Source organism: Tenrec ecaudatus, chromosome 10 (genome assembly GCF_050624435.1).
Source record: "Tenrec ecaudatus isolate mTenEca1 chromosome 10, mTenEca1.hap1, whole genome shotgun sequence".
Classification (NCBI taxonomy): Eukaryota; Metazoa; Chordata; class Mammalia; order Afrosoricida; family Tenrecidae; genus Tenrec; species Tenrec ecaudatus.
The window spans coordinates 20,666,941-20,679,126 of NC_134539.1; the positions used below are offsets into that span (position 1 = coordinate 20,666,941).

Sequence of the window (12,186 nt, forward strand, 5' to 3'; positions counted from 1 at the left end):
TACCATTGGACTTTTGAATTGGACGGTTAAGTGGTTGTTCGGTACCCATTTTCTCAGAGCAGAAACCTGTACCCTCCAGGCGAACGCAGATTGCTGCCCTTCCGCCTGGGAGGGTGTGAGAGCACCCCGCTTTGGGGGGTATGCATGCTTCCTTCACGGTTTCAAACAAAAGGCTAACACCTCCCTCCCCTCCTTTCCTTCTGCGGCCTGTCCTAGAAATCCTACTCTGGCGAAAAGACAGCTAGCGCCATTGCCCGGTCGGCCGCCGCCACGGCTTTGTCTCTCCTTGTGCCAGTTTTCATCACCTCCTGCAAAGAGAAGGTGGAGGAAATCCTGAGCATGCTGACTGCCAGGTTACCTGGGAAACCAAGCGCGGACGAGCCTCAAGCCCTGCAAATCCACATGGGTCTGGCTTTGGGGATGTTTCTCTCACGGCTGTGTGAAGAGAAACTCAGGTACGGCGTGTTTAGTAACGTGGTTTTGCTTTGCTTTTTGGAAATTTCGAGGGCAGATCCTGCGTGCCTAACACACACATACAGGCACCATGTTGGAGACTGTGTGGGTGCTCAACTTCCTGAGATGGGCAGACTGATCCTTTCTTCTCCTTTGTGGGTGAATTTGGCTTTCTAAAATACCATCCTGCAGACATCGATGGATTCAAAGTGACTGGCTGATTGTTTGAAAAGCGCTGCACCCTTCCATGAAGTCCTGGGGGCCGCCTGTGTCACGTGTCTGAGGGGAAGTCTGAAGACAAGCCACTGGTTTGGGGGCATACAGTTTGCAGTCACTGGGAGTGCCTCAGCAGAAGTGCTGCAAAGGGGAGGCAAGGAATGGGGTGGCCCTTGCGCCTGAGGGATTTGGGGAGTCACTGAGTCACCTGAGAACTACATGTACCGAGTTTTAAGTACTGCTTTTATCCTGTGTCGTGGCTGCACATTTATAGTCCTTGAGGAGTCTTAATCCGTGCACATTCTCCTGAGTGCTTTCTTCAGTTTGATTGCTCGCTTTCGGGCGGCTAGTTTCACCCTTGAACGGAGCTAATGGAATGCCCAAGACCTAGATGGGAAATTCCACTCAGTGGGACGTTGTCTTGTGCATGAATCTACTCTACTTTTGGGGCTCAGGTTCTTCATTTTTGATGTTACAACACAACACAGATTTTTATACAGCCAGGCTGGCCGGAATGTGGTATAATATGAATGCTTGGATGCCACTGACTTGAAGTGGAGCTCCACCTTCCTGCACTGGAATGAGATGTCAGGGAGTGGCATCCTGGTGTGAGGCTGCTGCCCTTCCACTTCCTCCGTGGGCAGGAAGGCCAGAACCTTCTGCCCAAAGGCCAGAACCGGTGGTGATGCAGGTAAAGTGGTAGACAGTGTGCTATACTTAGCTATTAGTTTGAAACCAGTAGTCACTGATTGCATCTGTAATTTACATAGATTTGCAAGGACATCAATATGTGAAACCTGTCTGAGAATGGCTATGGACCCGTGGAGATGAGACATCTCGGGTGATCAGTTTCGCCTTTTGGAAACATCTGCCTGGCTGTTAGCTTAGTCCTGGTGATCATCAGTGAACTGGGCCCAGACTCCTCCTTTTGTTCCCGTCACCAGCCTTATGCCATAGCAGGGGTCTGTCTCTGAACTTGAACAAAACATTTTGCTTGTGAATTGACTGTCACATAACTGCTGTGTGAGGTAGAACACGAAGTGTTTTTAAAGGCTTGCAACTCGAGGGTGACTCTTTTCCCCACTCTCTGTGGCTGTGCCACTGGCACTCTGCTCCAGTTTTGGTGTCTTTTCAAGCAGCATGTTGTGCAACTGAAAATGAGCCTGGGGAGCTTAATTCCAGGCGACTCATTCTCCTCTAGCCTGGTTGGAGTAGCATACAATGCGGAGGCTTTTAAGGCAGACACACTTGCCTGTGCGTTCATTGAATCATAGCTCATGGAGAAGGCTGTGACGATTCACCCGGCTCCTGGGTTGCCTTCACCCCGTCTCTCTATTGCACTTGCAGGAAACCCTGGGGAAGGACACCAGCTAGCACTGGCTAAATATCCCCACTGTCATTGAGTCCTGAAAGAGAGAAGGACTTGATGCCCTTGCTGATGAAGGTCAAGGACTGTAGCCTTCAGTAGGGATTACAACTCAATGTAAAGAAGACCCAAATCCTCACAACTGGAGCAATAGGTAGCATCATGATAAATGGAGAAAGGGTTGACGTGGAGGATTTTTTCCTGCTTGGGTCCACAATCAATGCTCATGGGAAGCAGCAGTCGAGAGGTCATTAGGCAACTGCATGAGGTAAAACTGCTGCACAAGAGCTCTTTAGAGTCCTGAAGAGCAAGGATGTTACTTTGAGGACTAAGGTGCGCCTGACCCACGTCATGGTATTCTCCATGGCCTCCTACGCATGTGAACATTGGGCATTGAACAGGGAAGCCTGTCGAAGAACGGATCCATCTGAGGGTGGTGCTGGAGAAGAATAGTGAGACCTCTGGGCTGCAAAAAGGACACTCTGGGTCTGTGTTGAGAGAAGTAAGGCCGGCGTGCTCCTTAGAGGCAAGAATGGCAAGACTTCATCTTACATGCTTTGGACATACTATCAGGAGGGACCAGTCCGTGGAGAAGGACGTCATGTTTGGTAAAGCGGAACCGTGGCCTAAAAGAAGAAGACTCTTGACAAGATAAATTGTCATACAGGCGACATCAATGGGCGCAGGCCTGGGAACAATTGTGAGGATGGCGCACAACCATGCAGTGTCGCGTGCTGTTGTACACAGGGTCTCTGTGGGTCGCAGCCGACTCGATGGCACCTAACAACAAGCCAACGAGTCAGGGAGCCCTGGTGGGGTAGTGGGTTCATGTTGAGCTGCTAAACACAGGATGAGCAGTTCAAAACCACCCGATACTCCACTGCAGAAGGGTAAAGTTTTCTACTCCCTTAAAGATTTACCATCTTGAACTCCCACAGGAACAGTGCTGTGCCATTTATAGGGTCACTGTGAATTACAGCTGACTCGAAGGCAGCGAGTGGTGGTGGCCATCGAGTCGACTCTGATTCACAGGGACCCTTTACAGGGTTTCCAAGGCTGTTTATCTTGATAGGAGCGGATAACTTCCCCTATGATACTCAAAGGGTAACTTGGCCCCACCTTTCCCATAAGGAGTCCACGTAGTATAACTATTAAATGCGGCCATTAACAGAAAGCGTGGTAGTTTGAAGCCACTCAGCATCTTCATGGGAGAACAACTGCCCAACTGTTTCCGGAAAGATGGCAGTCAAGTCAACCTCATTTGTCAGTTCTCTGTCACACGGGGAACTTTGAGTCTAAATGGACATGCTCTCACCTAGCAACAACAGCAGCGCACCCATGCTTGGTGATCTCCATTCTTTTGTTTGTTTATTATTTGGTCTATACGTATTCATTAATACTGCCGCCACTAGAATCATCATTCGTGTCTTGTACTTCCCTTATATCATAGAGCAGAGGAATCTGAGCGCTTGAGTTTGGGTACGAAGTATTTTACCAGATGATGACCATGGCACCAGATAATGAGATTTCTGAAGAACCTTTTCATTTTTCTAAAATCAAGATAAGTGCTGTTGAGGGCTTTTGACTCTGGCTAATAACTTACTGATATCAAATACGTGGCCCACAATGGCTCTTTGGAGGAACCTGGTTAGGACACTATGTTGGTTCTCTGAGAGAGAGAAAAGCCATTTTGAGGAAGAGAATTACCAACCATTTATCTATTTATTTTTGCACAGGCTAATTGTTATGGAAAAGGAAAAAAAAAAAACCCTCGTTAACTTAAATTCCAATCTAGAATGTATTGAGTCAAGTGTATTCTTTGAAAGCTCCTAGCATCTTTCCTAACCTCCAGAGGATACTAGTCAACCCCCCTTAGCGTTTGTTTAGGATATTCAAGGATACTTCACTCCAGGGAACAAGTGTAGCAGCATTTCCTTTGTCAAAGCTCTGAAACTATGTGGATTCGATTGTTTGCTTCTCTCATTGTATCATCCTTCCCCTCAAGCAAAACCACCACTGGAGTCTTCATCTGGGAAGGGAGTTATTTAAAGGGCTCCCTGGCTGCTTGGAATTCCTGGGGCTGCATTCCACTTAGCAGGGGCTGCGATGCAGGGATCCCGGGATAATCAAGTGGCAGTGATGAAGCCCACAGCTCTGCCTGAAAGCCCAGCCATGGACCTGCCTTTTAAGTTTTAGCATGCAGCTCTAGTTCTCTCCAGGACAGGCCGCGAGTGCACCCCCACTGCCGCAGCAGAGGTGGGGTTCTTTCCATCTGTCTTTCCTAGTGTAGGTAATGGAATAGAACGTACAATTTTCAAAGCTCAGACATGAAAACAGAAAGGACAGTCCCATTGTAAGGAAGAGTTTGGAGAGGATCATTGATAATTTCACCCTGTTGGGGTAGGGATGCTCTGAGGAAAAACCACTGTGCTTTCTTCAGTGTACTTATTGGCGTAGGCTGCTGACTTTGGTTTACATTTTTTCAGTGATTTAAAGTTTGAAGGGACTCAGAAAGAACACAAGTTGGAAGTCTGAGGGTTTATGGGTCGGCACATGACAACAATGTTCAGAAGCCGAATTACTGAATGAATCTCGGACTTGGTCTCTTCATTTACAAAATAAACATAGGTGCATCACCAATAGTATGTATTGTTGGTGTTTTGTTTGTGCTGGTTTTTCAAAGCGGGGGCATTTTCCGTGAAATGCTGAGAGCAAGATTGCCTATATTGAGTATTTGGGACAGTTGAATAATTTCCATTATCCCATTGCTCTTCCCTCTGCTCCTCAGTGATCTATCCGGCCAGCAGATGAACCTTCTGCTAATGAAGTCTTTGGACGCTCTGGAAAAGTGCTGCTTCGACACCAGTCTTGAACACAAGTACGTGGATTACACTTCCCTCTAACAGATTCTTAGAAATGGGCTCTTTCCCTGCCAGGAAGCTTAGAAGCCATGGGACAATATTTATAAGACCTTCCTTTGTAGAGAGTTTTCAGGAAAAATACAAAACCTGGAATTAGAGCCTGCATTTATCCCCCAAACCAGCTTTCGGTTATAGATAAATTACTTAAATACTTTAAATACTTAAAGGCGTTTGTGTGGCTAAATCTTAATGTAACTAAGACCTTAATTCTGTCTTGCACTTGATCATATAAGACATAGATGAGGGCCTATATGTATGATTGAACCTCTGTACAATCTTCGAGCCATTCTCAGAATTTGATTGGCCTGAGACAAGCCTTCAGCCCATGACGTAGTTTTCCCCATGAAATCTAAATGACAGGAATTAAATGAAAATAAACATAGTTCCGCCAAGGAGTCCTAACCTCCTCAGCATTCGTCTTCTCTGACTTCTGCTTTTTGAATTTTTATGTTAAGAACTTATTAAACCAAACATCTTCACATACTGTACCCTGTTTTCTTATTCCAGTAACAAAGTATAACGATATGAAAATGAACAATTGGAAGAAAATATATCAAAAACAGTGCCAGTTGCGTTTCTGTAGTGAGACAGTCAACGTCTCAATTCACCCTGTCACGTGGGCGGTGAATGCAGTTTTGTGTCGGGCTTTCGGAAATACCGACACCCCCAAGGATGGGTATTGGACCCTTTTCCAGCCCCTACATATTTGGATCAGAGGGTTGATCCTCCAGGGATTCATTGTTGCCTTTACTCCTCTCATCAACTAATTCCTTCTGTGACATTCATCTCACATTTATAGCAATAGGGAAAGACCTGCCCGTTGACGGTTTGGGGTCTCAGTGCTGGCTGGCAGGCAGATGTGAACCCAGAGGCGGGCCTGAGAACAGGCTGGCTGCTGGCAACTTGACTGAGCCATGCCCTGGCCTGGTGACATTCGACAGTTACACTATGATGAAATTTGGCAGTTATGTAATAGTATAGTCCCCTTCCAATTTCACACAATGGCCTGGTCTTTGGCATCTAAACATGTCGCTCAGTGAGGAGAGGGTACACGAATAAACACAAGATCGTACGCACTAACCTCCAATTTACTGAACTAATTTATTTGTTTGTTTTTTTGTTTATTGCTATTGTGGGTTGTTCAAATATGAGTGAAATTAGTGCTTGTATTTCTGCCCTTTGACAGTTTAGGATCTAACGCTCTAATCATACCATCCGGCCCGTTAGGTTTAGAACAGCAAACGGGCAGCCACCTGTACCCGGTCCTTCTTCAGGAGGTAATAAGATGGATTGTGCAGGGTGTAGGTGTCGGGTGTGGGCTTTTCTTTCGAATCTAGTCGACGATTGGCTAGGAACCACTGACACCCAATTAATCAAGAAAGCCTAGGGATGGAGAATGAACGTGGCCTTCATCCGGGCCAAGAAAGTGTGTAGTGGCATGGTGGAAGTTTCTGGACTACACAATGACCATGTGGCTAAGGATGGAACTGTCGGGCCTAATCCACACGTTAGTGCTGTTGCCTTTTATAACATAACCATTGAGAAAGGTGATTTCTGCTATGTGCGCACACCTTCCTACCTCTACCTCTACCGCATAGGGGAGTAGAGTAGCTCACGGTGTTGTGACGGTGTGGGGGGTGTTTGCAGCAAAGACGTCACGTTTTCCACCAGTTGGAACCGTTGGGAGTGACTTTCTTGTATCATCACCATTCCTTTGCACCATGATTGTTGGAATGTAAGGAAGACAACAGAGGCAACCAAGTTACCCATCATGAGCATTGAAGGACTTACACACGTTATTTGCCGTCCCAGTATTTAGCTTTAGATTTTACCTTCTTTTTTCAGTCTCACCTTTCTCATGAATACTTGGGAGAGGGAAGGGCGAGCCCAGACAGAGGCCTGGCCCTTCAGGGGAAACAGAATCAGACCATGGGACGTTTTCCATCCACATTGTGAAATCTTACTCAGCCCTCAGCCCCACGAAGAGCTAGGGTCCTTCAAGGACCTCTGCCTCTGTGCTCCCACACTCCTGCCGGTCCTGAGGCCAGTGCAGGTCCGTGCTTGATCATCGCTACTGTTTGAGGCTGTTGGTTGGTCTGTGCGTTGTTCTCACTTTGGTTTCTGTTCAACTATTTACTGAGCAGCCTCAGACCATGCTAGGCATTTTCACTGCTGTTTTTCATGTACCTGAACCCTCATCACAAGCTAAATACTGTTACAAAGGCAGGTGCCATCATCACTTTGTTTTAAAGATAAAGAAAATGGATTGCAAGGTCTAGGAGACCTGCTCAAGGTCACACCCTCTAAGTGGCAGAGCTGGGGGATCCCAGGGCATCTGACTTCAAAGCCATTTTTCTTTCTCTCTCACAGTACTGTTCAGAGGGCGCATTTCAATAGAATAAAAGCAATTTGATGTCTGACATTGTAGCGTTTCTTTATTTGACAGGTGGTGCTCCTACAATAAAGGGAGCCAGGTGGGGCTTTTTTTTTTTTTTTTGCCCTAAATAGGCCCAGACACGAATGCCTGGCTCCTGGAATAAAGTATTCCCTTGTCTTAATGAGATTGCTGGAGTCTAGGGTAATCCTCCTTCCACTGAAATAGTGGACGCGTTACCAGGAAGTAGTTAATAGATCTGGGAGCGTGCTACCTCGAGTGATAGAATTCACCCAGAGCAAATTCACCACGCTTCCCTGATTTAATGGACGGGTCCCTGCTGGGGGAACCAAGCACCTGGTCAAAGCCTGTTTGTGGTCCCTTAACTTGCATGTTGCTGCCATCTAGCGGACATCTCATTGTGTCATTGTTTGCCTCACCGGCGGAACTGTAGTCAAGGGATCCATCAAGGACCTTAGCTTTGGTTAATTACTATTGAGCTTTTACAAATACGATAACATTTGTATAGTGATTTGTAAAGGGAAAAGCGCTATACAAATGTTAACTGTTATTAGGAGTAATTATCAGATGGCCTCATACTTAATCTGCTTGATAAGCCCACAGTAAGTGCAAGATTTCAAGACACATCTCTGGTTAATTTTAGAAAAGTATATCATTATGTCTTACTAGAGCACCCCACAGATCAGGCTCTGCAGCGTTTCAGAATTTCTCTTTTGCCACGGCTCATCTAATACTCTTGAAAGAGAGGCTTCGGTGAGCAATGACAGAACAGGACATAGAAAGTTACAGCTCAAATTTACCATTATGTGTTAGCATTCTCATAGGTCATTTATGCTCGCAGTTCCCAAACCTCAATTTTGCACTTACTGTTGTATTCTTTTGTACAGGCAAGTGAAAGAGATCAACAGTAATCAATCAGTCCCCCAAACAATCCTCATCAGCGTCCACAGTTAAAATCGCGTGAAGGACAATGTGAACTTTGTGCGTGCGTGGAACACTATTCGAGACATTTTGTAGTGGGCCGGAGAAGGTGTTCCTGTGAAACCACCTCTTGAGGTTGTAGAGATGAACAGCCATTCACTAGGCAAATTAGGGGCAAAAATCAAACGCGGCAAAGTCTTGTTTCTTCTGTGTCTCTGCTCAGTTACTCTCAAAGTTGTTGATTCGTCAACTTAGAAAGATAGCCCCAAAAGCACCCCTTATAGATCCTGAATTAGAACAAAGCCTTTACATTTGCACTAAGCAAGAGCCACTAACGGCTATACCTCTTTGGGAAATGTGATTTGTCTCAAAGGCACGCAGTGTTCACATTGCTGGATGTTGCTTCAGCTGGTTGAAAATGCGTTCTACTGGCTGGGCTTGTTGGTGAGCTCCTGTAGGCTGTAACAGCAGTTCTGCCTGGCCAGTGATGGATTATGGCTGCAGTAGCCCTCTTCGAAGGCTGTTTAAATGGCATGCTCTTACGTAATAGAAACTAGAAATGCGCACTAGAGATATACGGCTGTCTCATAGGCATTCTAGCTTGGCATTGAGCGGGCCTTGTGCTTGCCCGATGGAGCAGAAGTCTGGGAACCCAGGCCTCTTGTTCTGGCTGGTTCTACTGAAATGTCTCTGGGTGACCTTGAGAAAACCCTGTAGCCTCACCATCCTCTCGGGTGTCCCCTGCGGGTTGTGGGCAGCGCTGTTTGCTCAGAGGTGCCGGAGGACGTAAGTCACATGCACTTAAAACCGTGTGACGGATTCTCGCTGCCAAACCAGGAGCAAAGATGCCATTCGAGAGCAAACAGATGGGACATGGAGCATTTAAAACCCGCCATTGGAGGAAAGCCCTGCAATCTCTTCAGCAACAGATAATATGAGGAGAGGAAGCTAAACAGGGAGCGAGGGCAGCTTCAGGAAAACGAGGCATTTTTTTCAATTTCAAACGACAACAAGGACGTGGTCACACACAAATGTACCATAAATGGAATAATCTTAGACTAGCTATGACTTTTCTGGGAGAACACTTCTTTTCCTTTCAGTGAACCTGTGTTCTTTCAGGTAACTGGGAGCAAAGGCCAAGGTTCCAGTTGGATGGTGGTGACTTTTGTCCATTTTCCCCTCTGACCCAGTGATCCCTTCAAGGATCAGAGGGTGGAGGAGAATCCGGGTCATTGTCCACAGAGGAACACAGTTTCTTTAAGAATGAAATTGGATGTTAAGTCTGCTAGGCAACACGAAGCACTTGGTAGGACCTCGTAATCATGTCTGGAATGTACCTTCCCTGTTTGGAGCCTGGCGCCCTCTCAGTCGTTATTCCTGAGCCTTGTAGTCCTGTTTGTCTTCTGCCGTTTATCTTAGCGTATCGTGAGGTCGGCAGCATTCCCAGCCATGGAGAAATAGAGCTGACTTCTCTCCACTTCTATGAATCCTCTCCTCACTGGAGAGTGTAAACCAAACGATTTTCGGGGTTTAGCTGTTCCCCGGTGGGGACACAAGCACGGGCAAGGCAGGAGGCACCCACTTTAACATAAAGTTTTCCTTTCGCGCCGAGGAGCGGGTCCACCTGCGGTGGTTCTCGGCCCGCTGGCATACCAGGTGTGTTTGTGGAGTTGACCCCGCCCCAGCGCACCCCCATGGTAGGTGAGGTGTGGTTTGCTTGTGCATCTAACACACTTCTTTCTTCGGTTCCCAAGCACGGGCTGCGTACTGGGATTTGGCCTCGCTCTATCCTCCATGAGCCACAGCGACCAAATCGAGTCCCGGGTCCACGTGGCCGCATCCCTGCGGAAGCTCTCGGCACACCTAGATGCCAGTGGCAGCCAGGGCCGAATGTTTCAGGAGGTAGGTGTGGCGGAGGTGGGGTTTTTTGGTTGTGTTTTATTTTCGCTTTTCTCTTTGCGGGCTTTCCTTTTCCTGCTGCGGCTTACCTTCTCCCTTTCCTAATTTAGTTAACCTAGTGAATGAGAGCCTTCCTCAGTTTCAGCTTCACGAGGAAGATGGAGTAGCATACAGCCGGCGTTAGATCTTGAGGTTTTCGAATCGTGCAGCTGTTTGCATCAACCCAGACTTACACGTGGCAGACGAGCTACGAGCTGTCAGTGAAGACACGCCCCACATCAGCATCCCTAGAAGGCTCTCTCTCAAAGAACAAGAAGAGGGAAGGCTAGATAGAGATTTTTCAGACCTGTGCACAAGGCAAGTGTCACTTTAGAAAATGACCAGGACTCTAAGAAACTACAGACCACAGTGGGTTTGTTTTTGTTTTTGGATGTCAGCTACCTACCCTGGAAAGTTATTGAGGGAAATTCCCATAGCCACGCTCTTTTCTCTAGCAGTGCAAAGTCTGCAGAATCGCCTGGCCTGTGACTCAGCCCACGGGTGTTCCCGCCGCCTAGGCGGGGGCCCTGCGTGAGCTGGCCCGTGCTGTGTGGCCCAGGTAAGCCCAGCCGCCTGCCTGTGCTCTGCTGGGGAGGAGCTGGGGATGACCTCGTGGCCTGGCCAGACTCTCCCTCTCATTAGAGCAGATTCTGTTGTGCCCCAGTGTGCCCACCAGCTATTGACAAGTACATAATGGCGCCTGTGTTCCCCTGGCCAGCCCTCTGCTCTCAGCAATAGGACTCGTTGAAGTGGTGCACCGAGGATTGAAGTTTTGTTCCGAGACACGCACCGCATTTCCATTTTCAAAGATGTGGGGCGCATGCTTTGGAGATGTATAGATAATACATATCTATATTAAGCTCCAGGAGAAAGTTTTCAGACAGATGAGCAATTTGACTAATAAATGAAGGCTAGGTTATTACAATCGAAGCATCTGCTGGCCTTGATGCCTTGATTTATAAGCTGTAAGCAGCCAGCAGCTTTGCTTATTCTCCCTTCATTGCCCAGTTTCTGCCTTAGAAACTGCTCATATTTGTCATGGTTTCTAGAGCAGTGCTAGCAGTTGAAGACTTTCCACTTTCTCTTAACAGCATCCTTATAAAGGAGGGGGTGTTATCAGTAGAGTGTGAGGTACCGGGGAAGGGAGGGTAACCTTAATTGGCAAGAGCTGTCGCAGATGGCTTGAATGACTTGCTCCAAGTTACTTAGCCAAGAAAGTCGGTTTGAGAGATCCATTGTCCTTCTAGTTTCCCAACATTGTGTCAAAATGTGTTTACATTTTATGTATGTGTCTGTTTGGTCCTGTATGTATTTATTCGTTTGTTTCTTAAAGTCTCACAACGGTGCTGTGAATTAAGTATCACTGACCTCATTTTGCGCAGTTTCTCTGACTCCAAGACCCATGCTCCAGGCCCCTTATGCTTCATGGTTTCCACTGATAGTGCTCGTTGCTGTCAAGTCGGATCCAACTCCTGGCAACCTCACAGAACAAAACTCCGCCAGCCCTGCACCAGCTCTACGATTGCTGCTGGGTTTGAGTCCAATGTTGGATTCAGTCTGTCTTCTGAACGCCGTCCGTGGACTCACCGTTCAGCACTAAATCAGACAACATGCTATTGTAATTCATTGGATAACTTTTAGTAGATCGCCGAGCCTTTCTTCCCGGTCTTAATCTGTAAGCTTCACTGAGACCCGTGCACCTAAGGGGACCCTGCTGGCATTTGAAATGTTTGACCCAGTTTCTAGCATCACAGCAACATACACACCACCACAGTACCACGAAGTGACCGACCGAGGGGTGCTAGGCTCCTGCTGCAAGGGAATGTGCAATGTAGCTGTATTTCACTTCCTCTTTGTAGTTCCTCCTGCTAGGCCTTGTATAGGGGGAGCTGGCAGTGGTGTTAAACATCTGTTTCTGCTATTGCTACATTCTACATTCTGGCTGACATGATGTGGAGGACACTTTTTTGATTTAG

The 12,186-nt window shown here is 47.2% G+C and overlaps 1 protein-coding gene across 4 annotated transcripts in view; it reads left to right on the forward strand.

The window, feature by feature from the left end:
- Positions 1-12,186, forward strand: part of FOCAD (focadhesin) — a 288,437-nt gene that overhangs the window by 231,943 nt on the left and 44,308 nt on the right. For all 4 annotated transcript variants that reach the window (XM_075559987.1, XM_075559990.1, XM_075559989.1 and 1 more), the window contains 3 exons: positions 217-455; positions 4,824-4,913; positions 10,027-10,174. In XM_075559987.1, the coding sequence (XP_075416102.1) occupies positions 217-455; positions 4,824-4,913; positions 10,027-10,174 (477 nt within the window). The remainder of the gene's footprint in view (positions 1-216; positions 456-4,823; positions 4,914-10,026; positions 10,175-12,186) is intronic.